The sequence below is a fragment of the Strix uralensis genome, chromosome 4, assembly GCF_047716275.1.
Source record: "Strix uralensis isolate ZFMK-TIS-50842 chromosome 4, bStrUra1, whole genome shotgun sequence".
Taxonomy (NCBI): domain Eukaryota; kingdom Metazoa; phylum Chordata; class Aves; order Strigiformes; family Strigidae; genus Strix; species Strix uralensis.
In genome coordinates, this window is record NC_133975.1 from 89,737,354 (window position 1) to 89,761,591 (window position 24,238).

At 44.3% G+C, this 24,238-nt stretch overlaps 2 protein-coding genes across 7 annotated transcripts in view; both read left to right on the forward strand.

The window, feature by feature from the left end:
• HARBI1 (harbinger transposase derived 1) overlaps nt 1-3,572 on the forward strand; it is a 4,990-nt gene extending 1,418 nt beyond the window's left edge. The window contains exons 2-3 of one of the 2 annotated variants that reach the window (XR_012628848.1): nt 509-1,020; nt 3,343-3,572. Coding sequence is in view for 1 of the 2 variants with exons in the window: in XM_074867741.1 (XP_074723842.1) it covers nt 509-885 (377 nt within the window). In the remaining variant the exon portion in view is untranslated. Of the gene's footprint in view, nt 1-508; nt 1,276-3,342 lie in introns of those variants that run through there. The other variant, XM_074867741.1, reaches the window with a different exon arrangement.
• A 660-nt stretch (nt 3,573-4,232) lies between these two features.
• The window catches only part of AMBRA1 (autophagy and beclin 1 regulator 1), a 136,206-nt gene continuing 116,200 nt past the window's right edge, over nt 4,233-24,238 (forward strand). For 2 of the 5 annotated variants that reach the window (XM_074867742.1, XM_074867743.1), the window contains exons 1-7: nt 4,239-4,406; nt 15,230-15,485; nt 15,738-15,796; nt 16,532-16,715; nt 17,388-17,560; nt 18,321-18,387; nt 18,956-20,415. In XM_074867742.1, coding sequence (XP_074723843.1) covers nt 15,351-15,485; nt 15,738-15,796; nt 16,532-16,715; nt 17,388-17,560; nt 18,321-18,387; nt 18,956-20,415 — 2,078 coding nt within the window. In that variant the 5' untranslated portion in view covers nt 4,239-4,406; nt 15,230-15,350. Of the gene's footprint in view, nt 4,407-15,229; nt 15,486-15,737; nt 15,797-16,531; nt 16,716-17,387; nt 17,561-18,320; nt 18,388-18,955; nt 20,416-24,238 lie in introns of all 5 variants that reach the window. The other 3 variants (XM_074867745.1, XM_074867744.1, XM_074867746.1) reach the window with 3 other exon arrangements.

A 24,238-nucleotide genomic window follows, 5' to 3' on the forward strand; every position in this document is an offset into this window, starting at 1 on the left:
CCACAAGTGATATGTTTACTTTTGATCGCTTTGCTGCAAATTCCTTGAGATTTGCGATTCAGTTTGGATGATCCTTCTCTTAGAAATCTAGAACAGTAATTTATAATCTGTGTTTTATACAGTCTGATTATTGTACGTATTAGTTTACATTCGTTCTGTTAAGAGCTTGTTTTCAGTATCCTACACCTTTCTAAGCTGAATTATGCAATTTTTAACTCTATGTAGGGTCCTAGTCCAGCTGTCTTTCACTGTATTATGTAGTAAATTAATTCTCTTAAAACTCTCCTGTGTTCTTCCAGGATTTCCCTGTGTAAAACTGAATGCCTTTATTTTGGTGTTTGCCACATTTGTAAACCTGAGTGTTGCTCTTTCATGCTTTCTCATACCTTCTGTTTTAGCCAGAGAAATAAGTTCTTCTGTTCTGTGGTACCAGAAAACCAAGGGCCAAGAGCTGAAATCTGTGGTTAACTGTAGGTATGTAACCTGTCCTCCTTTTCCTTGCTAACAGGTGACAGCTCCTTCTTTCTCCGAACATGGTTGATGACTCCTCTGCATATCCCCGAGACGCCTGCTGAATACCGTTACAACATGGCGCATTCTGCCACTCACAATGTCATTGAGCGGACGTTCAGGACCATTCGGTCGCGTTTCCGCTGCCTGGATGGGTCCAAAGGCACCCTGCAGTATTCTCCAGAGAAATCCAGCCACATCATTCTGGCCTGCTGTGTGCTCCATAACATCTCCCTGGAACACGGGCTGGACGTGTGGTCTTTGCCGGCCACAGGGCACATGGAACAACCGGAAGAAGAGTACGAGCAAATGGAATCAATGGACTCAGAAGCCTGTCGTATTCGTCAGGAGCTTTTACTCACTCATTTTAGCTAATGTTGTGACAGAGAGAAGGCTTTTAGCGGTTCATCTGTGGAGATACATGGAGCAAATATGTCCTTTCCTCTTCTTTAAGTCTGTAAAGACAAAGCAGATGTGAGACAAGGAGAGATTTTACTTTCTTCATTTCAGGTGGTATTCTGAACTTCTCTCAGTCCCTTCAGAGATGCAGTTTAATTGCTAAACTTTTACTGTAGAGACTCCCCTTTCACCTGGCTTAGAAAATGGTGACTGATGTGAGATCAGTGGAGAAACTTGGGAAATTGTCTTTGATTATGTTGAAACATCTGTAAGCGGTGCACTGTTTTACAAAGCAACAATTCCATGACACTTTGTAATCCAAAACACTGATGATTGATCTTTAAACAGTATTTCACACAGACTAAACTTCTGTCTGGGCTCATGTCTACCATGAATTCATGAGCAGCAAAGCAAATATTTATCTTTTTGTTTGCAGGTATAGATCCTTGCTAAATAACATTTTGGAGTTTTGCAGATCTTGTGAACCCCAGCGATTCCTCTCAAAGCTGACAGCTGTGTCCTGGGAGGGGTCTGGCTTCTTGCCGGGTACACACTAGTGCTTGCGTGTAGGTCAAGAAGGATTGAATGTTTCATCTTTCCCAAACTGGAGAATATGTTAAGTTATGGTTGACTCTATCAGTTACTTAACAGATATCAGGAAATGGGCTAGTTAATCTAAGTCTAGTTCTTGCTAAATATGGCTGCCGCAACAGAAACCTACTCGTCTTGTTGGCTGCTGTAAAAGAAATGCCAAGGACTGGCCAGGTCACAAAAATTGAACTGATGATTGCAGAAGTTCTCCATTTAGATCAGAGCTGCTGTATGGAAAGGCTGCTCTACCACTGCTGGCAATCTACCTATTCAGTGGAAAAAGACGATTAATGTATGCAGTTGTTGCTGGCACAAGACTGGGAAGTTTCCTGGCAATGTCCTCTTTCCAAAAGATGCAAGTGTTTCCAAGGATCTCTTGACAGCAGTCTGAGAAAATGTTTTCTTAGATTTTATTGTTTACTGGGCAGTAATTGAAACAAAAGTGGTAGGGAATGCAGAATGCTGCAAAAACGTAGCTAGTTAAAGTAGCAGTGCAATCATCTGGCATGGTAGGTCTGTCCTTTAGAGGAAATGAGCCTGGATCATGCCCCATGTTTGAAGAACAAGGAAGTATGGGACATGTTCCTAACTGTAAGTTGGACATGCAGGATTAGATATAGTTCTGCCAGGTTTGCAATGGCAGTAAGCATTTACTATCCTACAGAAAACCAAGTGCTTTATGATGTATAAGCAAGGTGTTTTCATAAGCCTTGACGAGAACTGTAAAATTATGTACAACAATCTGAGATGTAATTCTATTTTCTTTACACATCTTCCCATGAGGTATCATGTAAGAACTACTGTTACTCACTGTGGCAAAAACCCTGCTCCTTTTACCTAGCAAGAAGCATACAGGCGCTGTTTTCTTAAAAAAAACCCCCATTTTTAAGGTAGGAGTTGCTGCTGTATATGGTGCCTGATGGCTCATAGTATATCTGACAGATTATGCTAAAAATACTGATCTTTAGACCTAAACACCAGCAGACACAGAATGAATTGCGTGGGTGACGCTAAGGTCAAGTGAGACTTGGACATGTGTAGGTACAAATGCTGTCATGTAATGAGCCCGAGTTTCTCAACTTATGCTATGAATAGCTCTTCTCAGTGTGTGCCCAGACCAGACTGAACTCAAACTGGAGGCACTTCCCAGAACGCATTTGCTGCTGGGTTTTGTCTTCTGTCAGATCACTGTCACCTTTGGTAGAGTTTAATTTCAAAACTGATCTCACTCCTTATCAGTTTGGGCAAAAACTGCATCAGGCCACACCAGACAAAACCAATCCACTCCAAACTACTATTCTTCCTTGAGTCAGATGTCAGTACCCTCCAGTTCACTTGGGAAATGGAACTTCCTCGTCTAGAGAACACTTTGCCCCATGTACTCCTAAGCAGCTTCCTTCAAAACAATTAATCTAGACTTTTCTCTTTTCCCTCGGGTTTAGACAATATTTGACAGCTGGGATTCATGTTTCTTTCCTGCTTTCTGTCTCCTCTGTACTTTCACCTCATCTTCCCAGCTGCATTCCAGAGTATTTACAAGTTTGTGTGTTGTCAGAGCTTTGGAAAGTCAAGTCTACCCTGACCGTATAATGTCTGATAAACCTCAGTCACCTGTTGGAGGGTGACAGTGACTGACTGTCCAAGGTATTGCAGTTTTCACTACTCGACTAAATGCCTTGTAAAATCCCACCACCAGCCCTTTTGAGTTTTCCCTTAAAATGCCTCTCTGAAGACTGGCTGTGCTGCTGGCTGTCTTTGCTCCCTCCAGTCCTGTGTATAACAGCAAACCTCAATTTCTAAACTTCACCTGTCTGGGCCTTCTGACTCTTTTTTTCTTTGCAGATTTACCTGTGCAAAGCACTCTGGCTTGCTTAGATTTTCTTCTCAACATTCAAGTCCTCCCTTGCTGAGCTCTCACTTCTCCAGTACAGATGAGGCAGCAGGATACAGCAACTTGTTCTACTGCCTCCCGAGGGCTCCTCTCTTCTGAAGGGGCTACAAACATGTTTTGTGTCTTTGCAGTCCACGATGTTGGAGATTAATATATAACAATAAATGTTAACATGCTGCTATTTTAGAAAAAGAAATCTTTTCACTCATATCTCATCTGATAGCCTTATCCTCTTCTCTAAAAGTGTTTCACTCTGGCACCGTCTATCTTTTCTTGCCTGTTTTTAATGACATTTTTTCCACACTGTATCAGTCTTGAAGGGGGGGAAAAAAAGAGGAGACGTGGAGAACGTGCTGTAGGGTGAGATTTCAGAAGAACAGTCCACGCGAAAGAGGGAGTGGGGTGCTACCTGCCCGAGAGGCCTCCCCATCGCGGGGCAGCCAGCGAACACCCGCGGTGGAGGCCCGGCCCAGCCCCGAAGGGTTTCGCGGGGGCAGGCCGGGGCCCGGCCGGCACACCGGAATTCCTCGCTTGACCGGGTGCCTGGCACAGCGCGGTTCCCGGCCCCGCTGGCTGCTCGCCCCGGCCTCCACCTGCAGCCGTCAGCCCCGGGAACCCGCCGGCGCGGGGAGGCGGCCGGGCCAGGCCAGGCCAGGCCAGTCCAGGCCGGCCCGGCAGGGGAAAACCCACCCCCCCTCCCCCAACACTCCGAGATCGATTCGTCTTGCCTGCCCTCCGTCGCCCTCGGGCGGCCGCGCGCAGCGCCGCAGCGCGGTGGAAGAGCTCTTCACTCGGCTGGCGCTGCCTGGCAGCGTTCTAGCTTCGGCTGCTCGGGCCTTGGGAGAGCGCTCGGCGCCGCTCTTCGGGTCCGGCTCGGCGCTCGACTGGCTCGCCTGGCCGGAGCTCGGAGCGGCGGCGGCGGCGGCGACGACCGAGCAGTGGGGCCGCTTCTTCCGGGCCCGGCCCTGGCTCCGGCCCCGCTCCGCTCCGCCCGGCCCCGGCCCTTCCGCACCAGGTAGGCTCCGGGCCTACGCGCTCGGCCCGGCTCCAGGCCAGGGCCCGCGCCGCCTCTCCCCGGGCGGGCGGGCGGGGTCGTCCCCGCGGCGGCGCCCCGGAAGGTGGCGGACACCTGCCCGCGCGGGGCCGTCGGGCCGCAGCGGAGCGGAGCGGGGCCGGGGAGGGAGCCGGGGCTCGCTGCTGGGGCCTTTGTTCGGGAGCTCCGGGACCGAGGCCTGCGGCTGGGGGAGGGGGGAGGCCACCGCGGCGACGGCGGGCCCCGCTCCCTGCGGGCCGCGCTGCCCCGGTCCGGCCGCGGCCGGCGGAGGGCGAAACCCGTGGCGCTGGCCTTCCGCTGGCCGGCCGGCGGGGCCGAGGGCCGGGAAGGAGGGAAGGAAGGGAGGAAGGGAGGCCTCCGAGGAGAGCGGGTCCCGAGTCCCGGGAAGCTGCCCCAGCCCCGCGGCCGCCCCGCCTGAGCGCTCCTCGAAACCGGCTTTTTGTGCCCCAGCTTGGTGCCCTGAGCTCCCCCCTCCATCGCCCCCTTCCCCCCGGCTGCTCCCGCTGGGCAGGCCGGGGCCTCCCCGCACCCGCGGGCTGAGTAAGGTCAGGCTGCGTTTTGGAGCTGCCTGTTTGCAATAATAAATAGCGTTGTTGTTGTTTTCCGGCTGTAGCCAAATAAAATGTGAAGTAAGTGTTGTCTTCTCTATCTCTCCTTCTGGTTTTCATCGTGTGTGGCAGAATGCTTGCTTGTGTAAGTAGTATCTTGCATAAAATGCATTCATGTGTGCCTTTAGTGTGATGACACTTGATTACCTCTTTTCTTGTGAGGGAACATACCCAGTTAATTAACTAGTAGAAACGTTTGTGTTTTCACCTACAACGTTCTTCCGGACAAGACAGATTTCTGTAGTGTTCGTTGAGTTTTTTTGAGATCACATGATCAGAAGTACTGTGCTCTCTGCTGTCTTTGGAAAGCCATTTTTGCAACACAGTTCCTGCACTAAACCAGAATTTCATCTTAAGGAGATGTTTTAGGTGGTTAACACATAATTTTTCCAATGCACACTTTTACGGCAACGCTCTGTTGTAAGAGACCGATTCAAGGGTAGCTATGATCTAGGTGCAAGCTAGTCTCAGGAAGATCAGCTGCGTGAATGTAGAGTCTGTGTAAATACGTTCAGTAGAGTGCTCACTGCTGCTCCATTTTCTCCTCTGTATGAAATGTTCTTAGATCTTTATATAAAAACCCAGTGTGTTTTTCTATATTTGTCCTTGTTTACTGCTCCACCCAGTTTGGTGTCCTCTGCAAATGTCATCTTTGCCTTTGCCACTCCCATCCTCTTTCAAATTGCTAATGGGAATGTTAAAATGGGACCTAAGAATGACCTGCTGGTAATGTACGCTTACTGCCAATCCATTACCAGACTGTTTAATTTTGTTGTTGGGTCAGTTTTCAGAATGTGGTATGGGGTTAAACCCAGGCAGATTTGAATGCCTTATGGGTGACATAGGCAGCAGTACCTGAAATTCTCTGCTAAATTTAAAATCCTTGTTTGTATTCTGAAAGGTTGGTTTAACACAGTTCCTAACATTCATAACTCTTCAGTATAGCTTGCTTACTAGTTCTGTGGTCCACAGTTGGTGTTGCTGTAGATAACTATTTTTTTTTAAATTGGTCCATTTGTGTTTCGATGGTAACAAATAAGTATCTTGTACCCATCTGTTGATTTGTGGCAGTGTGGAGTATGGCAGTCCATTAGCGTTTATATTTTTTCTAATACTTGGAATGAAGAATATATTTGGATCCAAATATCTGGACTTGCCTTTTCAGATTTAGTTGCTGGGGAGTTTACACAGAATGTTTACTTTGCTGACAACTTCCTAGTTTTCTTTCTTTTGCCCTTTTCTGAGTCACAACTGACCCTCTGGATTCTTGTTTGGTTGTTTCCTACTTTTCCATTTTCTCTGCAGCACTTTTACACAGCTGTAACAACCAGTTATAAAGAAGCCAAGCAGTGATACTGTCTGCTAGTATCCCTTTGCCACAAGTTAGGTATTTGAATATTCACTCCATCTTTTGTGTCATCATTTGTTACAAAACTTCTGGAAAGTAACTTTAGTATCTTTTATGCCATGGTTAGCAAGCTAACTGCATTCAAGGCTTTTACAAAGTTATTGCTGATGTTAATATTTATTAGTACTATTAGTACAGATAGCATTAAGGTACTCCCCCCCTCCCCCCTCCCCCCCCCCTTACTGAGTTTGTATTATTGGAGACCTAATAAAGAGCATAGTGCATGTTAATAGTTACCTTGTGTGTTTTGTGTTAGTAGCCCTGCACTAGCCTAGTAAGGAGGGTGATTGGAACAAAATATTAATGAGGTGAGGACAAAAAGAATTGTGGTTTTCAAAAGCAAACAATGAGGTGATGTGCAGTGGAAGAGGATTAATATTAGAAATATTTTGATGGAAAGTTGTTAAATGATGTAGTTGCTTAATGAAAGACTCATTGGGTTGCTTAAAACAAGAGGAGACCTACTTGTCTGCCTCTCGGGATTCAACGTTGGTTGTTAAGCACTCTGTCTAGGATTGTTGTCTAATAACTGTTTGTTGTCTCCAATTTTTGTAAACTGTTTGTTGAAGGCATGTAGGATGATGAGGTGCCAGGCCTGAGTGTGGAGAGAGTCGTCTTAATCTGTGTACTCGCACAGCTCCGCTTTGGATGTTCTCAGTGAGATCTTTTGGGCTGTATTGGCGGAGCGATTCCTGCTGCCCTCTTCCCAGTATGTAGCACTAATTCTCGACCTTGAGCAGCATAGAATTGCTGAGAGGAGTCTCTGACCCGTGTTTTGGACCCTTCCCCCCCGCCCCCCCCCCCCCCCTTTATTTTCTTCCACAGTTTCAGTCCAAGGCCAGGAAGGGAAAGGGTGTCAAGAACTGGCTGTGTTTCTTTGTTCAGAGTCTAAATCGTCTTTGTCTCCCACCTCTTCTTTGATACATCTGTGCGTGAAGACTTCAGCTTCTGTGTAGATCGCTTTTGCTTTTTGGCTTGTTACCTTATTTGATTATTTCCATGTGAGCAGGAAATTATATGAACTACATTTTTTTTAAAACATGTTCTCGCTTCCAGTTGCTTTTACTTTATTACTTGGATAAGGTGCACATGCCTTAAGTGCAGCCTTGAATGCATAAAATACTTTGTCTTCATCTTGTGGATACTCGATTCTGCTTCTGCTACTCCCTCATGTTGGTGCTCCCAGGTTTCCCTTGCATGTCTGATGTCACTAGGGGGCACTGGGCTGTGGCTCTTGAACTTGAGGAACCTTAATGTGATTTTAATGTAAATACTGCGATTTTTGAATTGAAAATTCCTTTACTTCCCTATGTAAATGAGAGTAGTTCTCTTAAGGGGTTAATCTGAATTCTATGTAGCTCTATTTGTCTCTATATATTGCTCTAGTGCTCGTTTCTCTCTGTCCCTCATTTCCTGCTGTGTACAGTACTTGGCAAAAGATGCCATGGTCTGAGTATGGAATTGGGGAAACCAACTCTGAATCGTCTGGATCTCAGTTCTGCTGTTGGACTTATATTACAGCTTTGTGAAATGATATTTATTCTCTTTCTGTCTTCTGGATTGGAACTGATAGTGCTTTTCTCAAGAATTCATTAAGTTTATGTGGAAATTGTAATAATAGTCATGAAAGTCCTCCATATTCTCATTGGTAAATGAAGCTGTCGGACTCCAGACACAGCTGATCACTTATTTTTATTACTTCCCTTTTTGTATTTACTGTTCATTTTCTGACCTTTAGGGGTTGATATCTTCAAGTTTCTCTTCCACTCCTCATCACTTTTCTGCAAATAACTGGCAATTTAATGTACTGACTGAAAAGTTCTTTGAAGAGTATCATAGCTCATTTAATCCAGACCAGGAAGACAAATTAAGATTCCAATGGCAATCAGCTCCCTGTTGCAGTCATACAGGATCTTGGAATGACAATGTACTATTGACATCTTTGTAATGTAATTGAATTTCCTGAGCTGTTTGTAGTTTCAATTTAAAACACAGCATTGAATTTTTTAGTCATGACGCACCAATACAAGTTATTTTTCTTTAGGAATCCTGTTCTGATTTCTGTGGAAGCGCTTAGAGCTGTGGATACAACTTAGAGCAGTGTATCTAGTGCATCTGCAGAAGATGTGCTTTGGAATGACTTTCCAAATCTCTCTGGCCTTAATCAAGGGAAAACTTCAGCTTACAGAATAATACTTTGGGGAATATCTTAAGAACTTTGAAGTCTAAAACCAGGGCCATATAATGAAAATGCCTTCATGGTATTAGTTTTGGACTCTGTTACATAGTTGCATCAGAAACTTTCTTTCTTTCCTCCTAAGGCTTTTTTTAGTGGGTTTTTTTTCCATATTTAGGGGCACTTAGTTGAAGACTGGCTCTGTGCTCCAATGTCAGGAAGCTGCATGATTCTAGTGTCTTAAATTAAGCTGGTTTTGGTTTTTTAAAAACATGGTCAAGGATGCAGAACTAGAAACAGTGGAAGAATGCATTCTAGTTTTGCTTTTTTCATTGTTTTGGTTAATCATGCTTAAGATAAATGTTTGTTATACCTCTGTGGACTATTTTTGTTTGTGGGTTAGCCTTGTTTAAAGGTTCCTGTGCAATGTAACTTTATTTCCAATTTTCTGTTCATTTAGATGTCGCTGCAAGATAACTTGATGTTGTCTCTCTGCAAAATGTTTTCTGGGTTTTGTTTTTGTTTTTAACCCAGGGAGAGCTAGAACCTCTGAGAATGGTCATACAGATCATATGAAAGTACCACAAATGAAGACAAATCATGTTTGAGGAAAATTTAAATAAGCAGCTGATCAGCTGCATTGTCAGAAATTCATGTGGTCTTGTCGCTTAATACTGAACATAGTCCTGTTCCTCCAACACTTGTCTTAAGTTTTGATCCATGGAACTATTCCGGGTATGAGTCATGTCACCCTTTTTTTACCGATTTTGTTGTTGTTATAGCATTGTTCAAATTCCAGTGCTACATAGTTCGATTACTTACCCAACTAGGACTCTCTGAGTTGTCTTGTTTGTTTAGCTGAGTTGATGCTGTGCAAAGAGGGCAAAGCAGCTTTTTTGTTTCGGTTTTGCATAAACTAAAAAATCTTGCTCAGCCTTTCAGTGGAGACATGAAAAGGATAAGCGGGAATGGCGTGACACTTGGTATGAATTAAATCAATATTTTTAATAAAACTGCTAGTGGAATTCAGGTCTTCTATCCGGAATAGCATTTCTGGGGCTTCTTACGTGGTATTGTTTTGCACAGTTTAGGAAGATGTTGGCATCATAATCTCTGTATTGAAGTGCGGGGAGGGGGAACTTGGAGTGTCAACATGGAAAGGAACTTGAAAGTCGCTGGAGCTGTGTGATTGCTCACATAAATTCCAAATGATGTTTTAGGCATCTGGTTCATTCTTGGAGATCTCCAGTCTGTGGGTCTCAGAACCAGGTTTTTCTGCTTTATCGATGAAGCTTCTGTAAAAGGAGAGGGCGTGTAGTCTAGTCATTAGCAAGATGATCTCTTGACTGTCTGCAGTAGGCATGATGTTTTCTTCTTTGCTCTGTTGAGCTTCTGAAAGACATAGGGGTCTTAATAAAGCAATTTGCCTCAAAATTAAGCTGTGTAAAATGCAAGGGAAACCGATTTGTTGTAGAAAATACTTGGAGGAAATAGCAGGTCTTGTGACTACAGCCTACATGAGGATCACTGGCAGTGAAGATAAAGCATTTGGGCTTTACCATGGCGTCCACTGTTTTCATGCCTGTCTGATGGTCTTATGATTGTTCTTGGAAAACCGACCCACATGTACAATAGTGGGAATGCTAAATTATTATTAAAATTTATTAAATTCAATAAAAAATACTCTTGAACTGTTCAATATCTTGCTGATATTCAAAGCCTGAGATGCTGCAGTTTAATTTGGAATAAATGAAATGGCATGCTTTATTGTTAGCGCTGGACTCTTCGCTTAAGAACAGACATTTTGAAAACAGAAGTTACTGGCTTATGAGATAGGCAGGCCCATGGCCAGAGCTGGGATAGTTCAGAGTACTAATAATCTATTTCTCTTCTTTCCTAGAGACAAGTTTGCTTGTGTTTTTGCGGGTCGGTGATGTGCCTCATTGTTCACAACAGTTTTGTTTTTGTTTTGTTGTTTGGTGTGGGTTTTTTTTTTCCCCATCTGTGTTCTTTTAGTACAAAGTATACAGCTTGCACTGGCCCGTATACTATGTGGATCATACCCATTTTACAGTCAATGTATTGTGGAAGTCTTAAAAGTTGACAAAGGGACTTTGAGACAGAAACTACCAGCACATGCTTTTCTCCTCTCTGGTCTTTTCTACAGAAGTTTATATATGCTTTGTCTCTGTGGATCCCAGATTACAAAGCTAGAGACAGCTTTTATATTTCGCTTAACGTTGCCTCTTTCTTCATCAGTCACTTGAGACTTCTTTGGGCAGCAAAATCGTCTGAAGTTATTTGGACATTTGTATCTTTTGGATAGAACTCTCGTTATAAACAGCATTTACTGATTTGCAGCCCTTTTCTTTTCTTTTTAAACACTGTTAGAGCTGTTTACACTGTTTCTGTATGCAGACATCAGGAAAGGCTTTTAGTGTTGGGCTCGGCACTCAACCCAGAAGTTCTCTGGAGCAGTAATAGATTTGTAGTCTGAGAGCTGAAGGCTGCGTGAAATAACCTTTTCTCCCCAATGGAGAATTGAATAACACGAGGTAGTACTCCACTATTCTTCTTTGTATCAAAGCCAGGTGTGCTTGTAGAATGGTGATACTGGAATCTCCACAAAATTAATAAAGCCAAAGATGTTGGGAGGGAGGGGGGGGCATGTTAAGAGATGGGACCATCATCTCTGTAAAGTGCTCAAGTTTCTAATTGAAATGGTAAACTACTGCATAACGCATAAAATGTCTTGACATCCTTTCTATATGGCGATTTGAATCTGCTTCTTTTTATTCCTCTTCTCTCCCTACCTTTTGTGTCAGTGTTTTCATGGGGTCCTGTACCACTATGAAGTGTTACCAATTTGCTGCTTCGCTTTGGTTTTCCAGAGGTTCAGAGTTTGTAAAAATGACAATTACAAGTGAGCTTATATCGCTCTGAGGCTGGGAATTCTTAAGGTTTCTTCAAGGACAGCTGGCGCAGAGCAAGTAAAAGGCTTGGGGTTGGGCTGTGTAATGCTCTTTCCAAAACTGTAAACAGCCCAGCATGCTGTCCTGAAATGCCCTGAAGGGAGAAAACTGTTAAGAAAACAAAACTGCCAATTATAGAAAAATTTCTTGACTCTCCACTTTTAGAATTTCTGTGGTGCCCTGGACCACATCCAGGGCATCAGCTAATCTTCCAGTTGTTGGACTCTACTTTTGGTCATTCTGATTAAAAAAAAAAAGGCAAAAAACCCCAACCCAACAACAAGAAGAAAACAGAAAAATGCCAATCCCTGATCAGTTCCTTGTTTTGGTGGTCAGCTGTTCATCAGTTGCGATAGCATGGGTATTTGTAATAGAAGTCGTTACTGAATCAGTCCACCGCTTGCCGGACAGGTTTGATACAGTGAGATGCAAGTTTTCTTTATGCTGGGGCCTGAGAAGTAGTTTGAAACATGCTGCCTTTCATTTGAACTTTATTAGTCAGATGGCTACTGAGTAGCTATAAATATGGTTGGTACTTCCATGGTTTATCTGCTAATGGTATTTAATAACATGCTGTCATTATTTGGCTTCTCTGAGCAAAATGTTGGGATTTGGTGGGTAACCTTACTAGATTAGAGAAGGAACTGGCTTTTTTTTTTTTAAAAAAAAGGCAACCCAAAAAACCCCCACTGAACCCCAAAAAAACCCAAACCAAAAGTGAACATATGATTGAATAATAAGGTTAAAGGTTTCCTGCTAAAGTGAGCGAAGGTAATGTCCATGTGTACACTGCATCTGTTTCTCCATTTGAAGGCTCTAACTTTCTTTGCCAGTCTAAAGTGTTGCTGAATGTGTCACCAGCTAGTGGAGAGCAGTTACTGTATTCAGGCTAATTCAGATAAAGGAGTAAACTTTCCCCTTATGAGTCATGGATAAAGATTGGCCCCCAAAGGAATCCAGGGTAACACTGGAATGCCAACCCCACTCAAGAAGGATGCATTCAGTGTTTTCTGAAGAGATCCCAGCTTTTAAAAATGTTGGGCATTGGAGCCCTGAGTTTCTTTTTTGTTTTCCTTTCAAATGAGATAAAGAGGTGAGTCAGAAGAAGCTGAAAAAACGAGGGACAGTCCCTGAGGGAAAAACATCAAGTTCAGACGTGCTCAGGAGGCTCATATATGAAGTGTTGTTACAGCCAAATTAGTTCAAGAAATTAGTACACATCTGCAAAGATTTAGATAAGCTGTCTTGAGGTAGGTACTTGATTTTATGTAGTGAAGATGACTTGGTCTTTCAGTAAAGTGAATACAAGAGGTTTGCTAGCTGCAGTTGTAGGTGTTATCTGTTCCTTTATTTTACAGTATGTAAACTTGCCTGTGGCATAAATAAATATAAAGAAGTTTGTTAAACATCTTGATTTCGGTGTTGCTATTGTACGTCAGGGACTATTAGTCCTTCAGATAGGACTGAAATGTTCCCAAGTTGTCAGAGCTTGTTCTTTCTCATGAGTAATTGCGTTATCTTACTTGTAAATTATCAGGATCTCTTAAGTTATTTAGGTTGTTTGTCCTTTACAGCTATTGAAAGGCTATTCCAAAGCTTAATGTTTGAGATGTCTTCAAACTTCCAGCTTATTCTAGCTCCAAGTCTGGTCTTCCATTTGTGTCAGGTTTATATGTTTATTCTTGGACTGTTGTAGTCCTTGCTCCTTGAATGCACCCATATAGAATATTCAGCTGCTGTTTTCATAATTTTACTAGATGAAACTAGATTTACAGTTTCCTCCTGTAAAGTAGGCTTTTTATTGCCTGTATGGTTCTGAGCTGTCCTTCCCCTCCATGCTGCTTACCATCTGAATCCAGTCATTTCTGAACACGGGCGACTGGGGCTGTTGGCAGAATCCCTATGACGATTTATTAGCATTTAGTGAAAAAAGATTTTTGGTATAGCGATTCCTGTATTATACTGTGCTTTTGGCTGTATCTACTCCAGTTATCCTTGTTCTAGCTTTTCTGGGTCTGGGCTTTTTTAATCTGTGCAGTTACTTTTAAGAATCTGCTTTGCAGCGTGACATCTTTAGTTCTTGCATTGCTTTCCAGGAAGGCTTTTATTTTGTAGAATAATTCCTACCTAATGTTTGACTGACTTTCACAGGTTCTTGAAAGAAGGCTTATTTTACACTGTGAAGTTCAGCTTCTCTAAAATAGATGATCCCCATGCTGTTCACATTAAGCATCAGGGAATTTCCAGCTAGCTTGAATTTCTTTGTGGTGAATTTCTTTTCTAGGAAGATGGATGCCTTTACTTGTTCATCACTTCAGTGCCCTTTATTGTACTTTTTACAAATGAAAACTGGTCTGCTTTATTAGAACTCATTTTCTTGGCTTATCTCTTCAGACAACTCCTCCCTGTAAGCAGCAGCTGTCTTAAATCATCTGCTCAGGAGATTTTTTTAGGGAGAGTGGGAGGAAAGAAAGGTTTGCTAATGGCCGTTCTGAGTTCTGTCATTTAACAATTCATCTCCTCTTGTGTACACGAACCTTTCTTCCCTGTATGTGTTTTGCTTTTTTAAGTTGCCACTTCCTTCTCTATTGAATATTGATGCTTTTGTTCAGTGTAACATGAACCAAGGAGGATTTATCTTTAGATCTTTAAGTTCTGAAGAGATGACAGAGTAGTATGCGCGCTCTGCTGGGATCAAAAGGTAATAGTGTTGCAGCAGTGTTTCTTGGTCTCTGTATTCTAAAAATCTTCTTGTTTCTGGAGAGCTTTTGGTGGCAAACTCCAATGTATGAGACCATTCAAAAGCTGTGTAACTTAGTTGCTATTAGGGTCACTATATTTAGTTATTTCAAGGAATTAACCTTTTTTTTCTAGAAAATGGGTATTAATACTTAGCAGCTCAAAGTGTACTAAAAGCATTAGTCTTTGTCATTGCGCATTACTTGGGTGAACTGTTGTTCTAAGAGCAATGTAGATGGAAAGATAATGTGCAGACAGGCGAAATGAATCATCTTGATGGAGTTGGCCAAGATGCCACTGCAGTGTAAGGTTTTGGTCCTATACATGGTTGTTTTCATACATTGTAAGCTATTGTGGTGGAGTTGGAAGTAACTTGGACTTGCGGGCTATCAGTTGTCTGACCTTTGCAGTGATAATAATTACTATTACTGAAATTTGAATAATTCCCTAGAGACTCCTCTGTCATATTGTCAATTTTTAACACTATTCCTCTAGCTATTAGTCACGCTTCCCAGACAGGACCCAAATCTTCAAGGTGTAAAGACTGTCTCTTCATAAATCTTTCTTTCTTTATTATATACAGCAAGAGATGGAGGGAAGGGAAAGAGTTTTAAGGACAATTTTTTATTCTCTTTAGGTGTGGTATGCCTAGGGCATGTGCACAAGGAAAGGGCTGGATGCTTTCAAAAACCTTTCAGAGTAATCCTTTGCTGCAGAAATGTCAAGATTGGGCCTCAGTAATGGAAGAAGGTAGCAAAGGCTGCAGGAGATGATAGATATTTTTTTTTCTCTTAAATCTAGTCTTTTGGGATTTAAAGCTCTTACTTCATCTAGATGACAAGGTAAAAGCTGCTTTCCTTATCATTCTCTTCTTTTTCTAGGTTTCCATGAAGATAAACAATTGAAATGTGGATAGCCTATTTGTAGCTTGGTGGTGGTTGTCATCTGGAACCTGCTGGTGTCTCCTCCCAGTAGTTGGTGTAACATTGGCTGCTGAGAGCCATGAAGGTTGTACCAGAGAAGAATGCTGTCCGTATCCTGTGGGGTAGGGAACGGGGTACCCAAGCCTTGGGTGCTCAACGGCTCCTGCAGGAGTTGGTGGAGGATAAAACTCGATGGATGAAATGGGAGGGCAAGGTAAGGTCGTGGGATAGAGGTGTATAGCTTGATCTTGGAGTGGGGGAAGGGAGGCAGGGATTTGAAATAAATTGTCTCATGACTGTACATTTGATGTGTTACACTTGATATGCTCTCTGGCTCTGTTCAGTTCCTGCAGTGATGTGATACTAGATATGTTCCTGCAGCGGGTTCCCCTTGTCTGTGTGGCTTACAGTTAAAACTATGATCATATGACACTTGCAACACTTCCTGCTTTGTTGGCTTTTTCAGAAAGTTGAGTTACCAGACAGTCCACGCTCCACCTTCTTGCTGGCGTTTAGTCCAGACAGGTAATTAACTCCTAGTTCGTTCCCTGTTTCAGCAGTCTCCTTGCACTTACAAAAGTGATGGAGGCTTGTGCCTGTTGACTTGTCCAGTCCTGAATAGCTGAGTGAAACTTCTGGTTCCTGACGTGCATGGATGGAACGTGTGCACCTTCCTAATCTCACAGCTTTGAGTATAGTTGGTGGTTAATTTCTGAGGTACCCAAGCAATGCGTAGTTCTAAAGAAAAAGGATCTGTGTGGCCACCGTGGGATTTCATAAGAAACTTGAGGGAGTAAAGGGTGTTTTAGCACACCGTGCCAAGTGATGTGGCACAGCCTCTGGGATATCTAGAACTGAAGAACAGAGTAGAATGATGCGTGTACTGGAAGCAGAAATGGAGGTGGGATCTCCCTTAGTGTCACTTGCCTTGACAGTGGTTGAGGTGGTGTGAAAAACTGGGAATATTTATTTGCCCCAAACTGTCACTCAGGAGTTCCTTCTGAGCTGCATGTTCACTCTGACTTTCAAGGTCGAGTTTGTGCTTGCAGATCAGATAGCTCCTGTTTGCATGGACCCTGAAATGTGGCTACAGGAAGCTTTGTGGCCATTGGTGAAACAGTAGCCTCTTACCCTTTGAGCTCTGTGTGGGAGAGCTGCTGGGTTAGACGTGAACAGACCCTGTCAAGATGAAGCTAACCATCGTCTGGTCTTGCTGTGTTCTTCTCGTGCTAATGTTTGTCTTACCTTCTGCATTCCCAGGACCTTAATGGCTTCCACACATGTGAACCACAACATCTACATCACAGAAGTGAAAACGGGCAAGTGTGTTCACTCCTTGGTTGGACATCGCCGCACTCCCTGGTGTGTCACCTTCCATCCCACCATCCCGGGCCTCATTGCATCAGGATGCCTAGATGGGGAGGTTAGAATTTGGGATTTACACGTAAGTCTTTCCTGAAACATATGTGCCTTTGGTATTTGGTGGGTGGGGACTTTTTCTGTCCGAGTTTGTTTCCCAAATGTCGCCTAGTAAGAGAGCTGTTTGGAAGCTTTGCTGGGACCTGTCTCTAAAATCATAGAACAGATCATAGCCATCCTCTTCTGTCTAGAGAGGAGGTGACAGGTTCTTCATTCAGTCCTGCCAGGTAGGTTGTGCTCCTTAGTTGTGCCTGTTTATTGGATTAGAGTGGTACAGATAATTCTGGAGAACTTTGTGCAAGGTGCGTGTTTAGCTTATGTGAAAAACGTGCCATTTTTCATTCCACTGAGCATATCTGAAATCTTTGTTAGAGAAGCTGCTGCTCTGCCAGTTCTACCTAGTCTGGTGATTGGCACAGAGACAAAACATACTTACCTGGTCCCTTTGTAATGCAACATTTTTACAGGCTGCTTGAAAGACACTTACCTACAAAAATACATCTGTGGTCATTGTTGCAAGTAGTGTTATGTTCTATGCATGACATGTGACCTCATATATGAGCAGCTGTTGTTGTTGCCAAGAAAGTGTGTCACTTCCATGCTCTAGACAGAGTCTTGGAGAGGTGGCATATACATGGAAACCTAATGATCTCAGATTTTGTGATAAATTGCTTGTGATTCTTGACTCCTCGTTCAGGGTGGAAGCGAGAGCTGGTTCACAGATAGCAACAATGCCATTGCATCACTTGCTTTTCATCCTACGGCTCAGCTCTTGCTGATTGCTACTGCCAACGAGATACATTTCTGGGACTGGAGTCGTCGGGAGCCTTTTGCAGTGGTGAAAACGGCTAGTGAAATGGAGCGGGTCAGGTGAGTTCCTGCTTCTGGGGGAAGAGAACACTTGTATGTGAAAAATAGTCAGATTTGGGGAATGTGGGGTGTTCCTTTGGGACGCTGCACCCTCCGCATTGAGGCAGTGGAGAGAAGCGTTGCAGCTCCTTGACTCAGCTGGTAGAAAACCAGTTCTGTGGGCAGGAAAAAAAGCAATTGGAAATAATAGATCAGCTTGGTGGTTCATATTTGGAATTGAGTGTGCCCAGTAAATGCCCAGAATCTACTTCATGTTCATTTTCAAGCTTAGTAATTAAACTTGTCAGCCATAAGGATGAGAGAACCCAGAAGTTGCTGGAAGAGAGTACTGAGCTATTACTTTGGTGTGGTTATAGAGGAAACTGCATTGCTGGAAACTTGATGCAATTTGAAATAAAACAGTGATTGAAGGCAAGTTAATCTATCCCTTTGTAACAAATTCCAATTTGTAATATATACGTACATACTCCTTAACATTTCCTGGCTATTTCAGTTGATACAACAGTACTTGCTTCCAGCTTTTAACTTCTGTATAGTGTTGTTGTGGACTATAAAATAGCTGCAGTCTTCAGCTAGATAAGTATGTTTTCTTCTTAATGCATATACTTTTTGACATCCTTCAGAAGATGATGATGCTAATGTAGTAATGTTCTTATTGCAAATATTTCACGTGGGGTTTTCTTCCCTGCTGTGTCCAACTTCCTGTGTCAGTGTGGGATGTGAACTGATGATTGATATGCTGGCTCTGCTTTTGTTTTAGGCTGGTACGGTTTGATCCCTTGGGACACTACTTGCTTACAGCAATTGTTAACCCTTCTAACCAGCAGGTAAGGGGCATGTCAGTACCTGTATTGACTGGCTAATTACAAGATGCTCTACATACATTGACCCTAGTCTGTTCCTGAGCAGCCTTGTGCTTTTCTGAAAACTTGAAGTCCTTCTAAGCCGAGTTCTGTCTCTCCTTAATTGGTCCCAAGAATGTTCCTGTGTTATGTGCAGGGCTATTAAAGAGCTCTCTGATGTGTGTTTGTTTTGCCCTCACTGTCTCATTAGTGTGGGACAGATGTCCCAGTGGCCTTGCTCTTTCAGTTCTGTTGTGACATTCTGCTGGATTTGAAGCTATGCGAGGTATTAACAGTGCTCCCCACAGCTGCTGACCCTCAGATGCCGATGCTTCTGTTCGTATGAACAGTGTATTGTCAAAGCTCAGCAGACTGTAGGAAGAGGTTGTCTGGATCCATAAAATGAACTTTGAAATGCTCTCAGCTGGTTTCCTGCAAGTCAAGGCCTCTAGGAAGGGACTTACTGCAACCTTTCATCTGTCTGGGATGGTAGCTGACTTTCTGCTGGGATTTTGCTGTGAGGTGACTGAACTTTGGTCGCTTCCCTCTGCAGAGCGACGAGGAAGTGGAAATCTCCGTGGACAGCACCGAGATGCCGCATTATCGCCAGCGCGCTATCCTTCCGTCTCAGCCTGTGAGGCGCACGCCCCTCCTCCACAACTTCCTGCATATGTTGTCCTCCCGCTCCTCCGGCATACAGGTGGGAGAGCAAAACAGTGTTCAAGACTCTGCTACCCCATCCCCTCCACCGCCTCCACCACCACCACCTCCGCCTCCAGCCAGTGAGAACACAAGGGCATCTGTCTATAACAGGCTCCGGGAGCGTGTCAGCTATCCCACAGCAGAGTGCTGCCAGCACCTGGGGATGTTGTGCCTTTGCAGCCGATGCTCTAGTGCAAGACTTCCTTCTTCTCTCTTCCCACACCAGGAAAACGCACCCTCCACGTCTTCAGGGGCCACTGGCACTTCCTTCTCCTCTGTGCAGACAGAGCCTTATCAACCCCCAGAGCAGGCATCCGTAGCGCAGGAGGAGCAGGGGATACTTAACAGGCCCTCTGCCTTCAGCACGGTTCAGAGCAGCACTGCTGGCAACACCCTGCGCAACCTTAGCCTGGGCCCCACGCGGCGGTCCCTCAGCGGGCCCTTGGCGGGCCACCAGTCCCGGTACCAACAGTCTGCGAGAGAGATGGCTTCGGGCTTAGGTGGGTCTGACTGGTCCAGGACAGTGCTGAACATGAGCTCTCGGTCAGAGCTGGAAGCCATGCCTCCCCCTAGGACCAGTGCCTCCTCCGTCAGCTTGCTGTCGGTGCTGAGGCAGCAGGAGGGAGGTTCCCAGGCATCGGTCTATACCTCTGCAACAGAAGGGAGGGGCTTTCTGGCCCCAGGGGCTGAGGCGGACAGTGGTAGTAACGCTGGCCCGAGCAATCCGGCCAGCATCCGTAATGAGCTCCAGTGTGATTTGAGGAGATTCTTCCTGGAATATGACCGGCTTCAGGAGTTAGATCAGGGGATTGGTGGGGAGCCCAGCCAGTCGCAACAGGCTCAAGAAATGCTCAACAACAACATTGAGCCTGATCGGCCGGGTCCCTCCCATCAGCAGACTCCACACAGCAGTGAAAACAATTCCAATTTGTCCCGGGGTCACCTGAACCGCTGTCGCGCTTGTCATAACCTGCTGACCTTTAATAATGACACGCTGCGCTGGGAAAGAAGCACGCCTAGCTACACACCAGGGCAGGTCCAAAGCACGTTTGAGGGTGTGCCTCCAAATACCAGCCAGGTGCAGCCTGCAGAGAGAACCGAGGGCAGAGCTCCTGCCTCTAGCAGGCTGCAGCTGGGCAGCTCTTCCACCCCGCAGGAGGAGAGGACCGTGGGAGTGGTCTTTAACCAGGAGACGGGGCACTGGGAAAGAGTTTACAGCCAGTCGGCTTCAAGCAGACCTGGGAATGTATCACAGGAGGCCTTAAACCAGGAAATGCCTGAGGAAAGCTCAGAGGAGGATTCACTCAGGAGGTAAGATAAATGCTCGGCCTTCCTCCTCTATTTTTTCTTAAACCTTTCCCAGCTAGTCTGACTTTCTCAGTATTTTCAGGGTTAAAAACCTTTTCTCATGTGGTCGTGTGCTATTTATGTAGGTGAAAATAGAGACATTGCAGTGATGTCTTTTATAGCTGCCATTGTCATGCTGCAGATGGGTTCTGGAGATTGTAAGGACAGAGACCAGGCCTATCAATAGGAAAGGAGGATGATGGTAGAGGCAGGCAAAAGGATGGGCTCTGGCAGCAGATCTCTGGGGTGAACTGTGCTCCTGGTGTTTCCCAGACACTGCAGAAAGTGGGAAGATGGGATGTGCTACGTGTCCTTTGTGCCCTGTACCACACGTGTCCTGCACACAGAGAATCTGCCCAGGGTAGGCATGGAAAATTTGGCACAGTTACCGAGAATTGCTTTCTTGAGTGCTGTGTCTTGTTGAGGTTGTAGTTGTTAAGTTGGAAGGGTTAACAATCATTTCCTTGGTGTAGCCATACAGAGCAAAAAAAAAAAAAAAAGTCAAAGCTCCGTGTCAGTGGTTTGGGCATATACCACAGTTGTGAGCGTTTGGCCAAACCCATGCAGTTTGCTTGCCTTTGATAAAGAGGTAAGTGGCTCCTGTTGGCCTGCTGTTGACCCTCAAGGGTAAGCTGGTTGGGGGTATGCTGATCACTGAAAATTTTAGTATTCTTTTTTTAAGGAGGTAACTCTTTTTTGGAAGGATTTTTTTTTTTATATACTTCAGATGTGTTACAAGAAACAGAATGAGCCAAATCAAACTTGCACCAGGAAGGACCTGTGCTTTGTGTGACAGTGTCTCCACTGCCTTGTATGGATGATTCAGCTACATTGGTACTTTGGATAGGGCTTCCCTACTGGGTTTCAGTTTGGCATCCTCTCTGTCAAGAGACTTGTGCTCTTGTCAGAAGAAAGGTCCAGTCTTGCTCTTTCTCAGAAATGGATGCTTTGTGCCATAGGAAAGCAAAGTTTGCAGGTTGGATGCAGATGTAACTGACTGAGGAGGCTTTGTACACAGGAGTGCCTGAGGAAAGGGAATTCTTTTCTTCTTCCTGCAGATAAGCTGATTATACTCAGGCTGGAACAGTGGCTGCTTTTCTTGTTGCTGTAGTTGCATAGAAAATAAGTGGTGGTGGTCATGAAATTATTCATCTGCTTCTAAATCCTTGCCCCAGTTTTCTTTATAGCCTGCCATAATGAGAGTATCAAGCTGATTACATGGTAACTACTTCTCTCTTGGGCCTCAATTTACCTGCCTTTAATTTAAATCAGATATCCTCTAGTCCCCTATTAAAGGGCAGAGAGGTGAGAAGGAGCTGACAAATTTAGCTTTAAAATGGCACTTGAGTAAGTCTTGCATTATCTTTCTTTTGAAATAACTGTACATGCTCATATCATCTCCACTGTGTAGCTTGTTCTGTGGGCCAAGTCACTGTAGTGTCAGACATAACAGGGGCAAATAACCTTTTTATTGATCAGGTGATTGGCCCATAATTGAACCATGAGGTGTGGTGGGATCTGGAGATGTGATCTTTTCTGTGGGAGCTGCAGAATTTAAAAATGCCCCGAGGCATATAACTCAGTCCACCCCAGCATGCAGGAGCTGGACAGGTTGCTGCCTAACAGCTGGAGCCCTGTGACTAAATCTCTGGGTCACTTTGCCTGTTGCCCATGGTGGTTGCTGCTGCCTGCCCAGTGGCTGTAGCATCTGTGCAGCGTTAGTTGCTTACCTGGTCATCTGTGCAAACAGGTGCTTTTTGCTGAGATGTTAATTTGTAGTGTGTAGTTTGATGTGTGACTTTATTTCCAGAGGAATTCCTAGAAGGTGAAAACTTTAGTGAAACCCTTTTGGCAGAGGTCGCCGAGAAGCTCATAGGAGCTTCTTGTTTTCCCAGTCTCCTGCTTCTGTTACCAGGCTTTTCTCAAGAACAGGCATGGCAGGGCTTTCTGCTTCCCTTCTAACTGAAGTCAAGGTAACTGTGTAGGGTACTGAGGGAAGGAAGCTGGAAGCAGTGAGCAGTCTGGTATTAAATGCTCATGGCAATTTCCTTGAAGTAAAACTTTATTTCCTTCATGTTAAACACATTGGGTGGACTTGGGAGCTTTATGAAATCTTTCCCCTTAAAAGGAACCCTGCATGTGGGATAGCTATATCCTGCAGGTGTAATCTTCTGCCCTTCTCAAATTAGTTGTTTTCCTTATAGATCAATAACAAGTCAGCAAGTGCCCACTTATCTAATTTTGGCAGAGAATGAACATCCTCACATCCAGCCGCCTTGTCTCCCAGACCTGGGGTGTACTCCCACAATGGGAAGTGCTGGAACTACTACTGCATAGCAGAGTCCAAAATGTCTATTAACCTTTGCAGCTGCAGAAGCGTGCAAAGATGGTGGCCAAGGGTCATGAGATGTAAACAATGTAATGCTGAAGGTGCTGGGGAAATAGAAGAGGGAGGGTGAGCCTTCAAGCCCGAGGGTACACGTGATAACTGCATACACACTTCAAATCAATGTAATTTTGTGCCTGTGGACCTCAGGTTAGTTCTTAGTGTTGGACACCCGCGTAGTTGTTTGTAGCCTGTCTTATATATGTTCTGTTCTTCTTTGTCTCTCCATTAGATGTCCTCATTGGGCAATTGAGCTCTGTATTCAAAGGCCAGCTGAAAAACTAAGATAAAAATTGTGTCTGGAAACTGAGTGTATATTCTCATTCTGTGTCCATGGGCAGGACCCATTCCTTGACCTGTCTTGCCTGCTGAGAAGTAGCTCGCTGGGAAGACACTGCCATTGAGGGTCAATTAAGTTAATAGGTAGTTTAATGAAGGCTGTTCTTTGAATTCTGTTGATGCAGCTATGTCATCTGGGTAGGGAGAGAATTCGCTCTTTCTGACAGTGCTGGGCTAATCACCTTGGGCTAATCATGAAGGCATTAATAAGCATGTAATGAAGCTATTCCTGACTAACAGCTCTGGCACCTCTGTTAGGAAGAACATGTTGCTGGGAGCCTTGGCAGTACAACAGTCCTGCCACGTTCAGCTTGGCCTGAAAGCAGCACGGGCACTGAGCTGTGTGCTTCTTGAAGCTGTGTCAGTGAGGTATGAAATTGGGGAAGGTTTATAGTCTATCTTAAGCAGAAGTTGGTGAGACTGAGCTTCAGCTTTTCTGAGGTTCTCCAGGCCGATCTCATTCAAATGTAGGGTTTTTTCCACTGTGGATCTATCTTTGCCTCATGTCTGACATCAAAGTGAAAAGAGCCTCAGAAATCTCTGAAATTGTTATGTGAAATGTGCTGCATAAAATTGGTGATAGAAGCTATTGGCAAGATCTGGATGAAGGAATGATAACTGAGCAACAGATGATAGCTAGTTTGATTTTTCTATAACTTCCTGTTAATTAAAAAATGGGTTAGGAAGTATTGTGTTAATACTGTAATCTTAGTGAGGGAAAAGATCCTGTCATTTAAGCCTGACTTTAAACCATTGTTGCTGTGTGGGCCAATTCGGGTTGATAGTGAAAAGTTGAACAGGGAGTGAAAGAAGATTCTTATAACCAGCTGCTTGTTTGAGAGGAGCTAGTGCCACCTTCTTAAGAAAATGGTATGTAGAATCCTAGCAGTGGTCTCCACTGAAATTCATTAACTGATGAGCTGAAACGTTAGGTACAGTGCAATGCTGACTAAAAAAACTGATCTTCAAATGCTGCTTTTTGGCTATTTTAGTATGACGCAACAAAACTAGTGTGTTATTTCACAAAAAAGAAAATCCTTTGGTTTTAAATCTAGTGTTGTC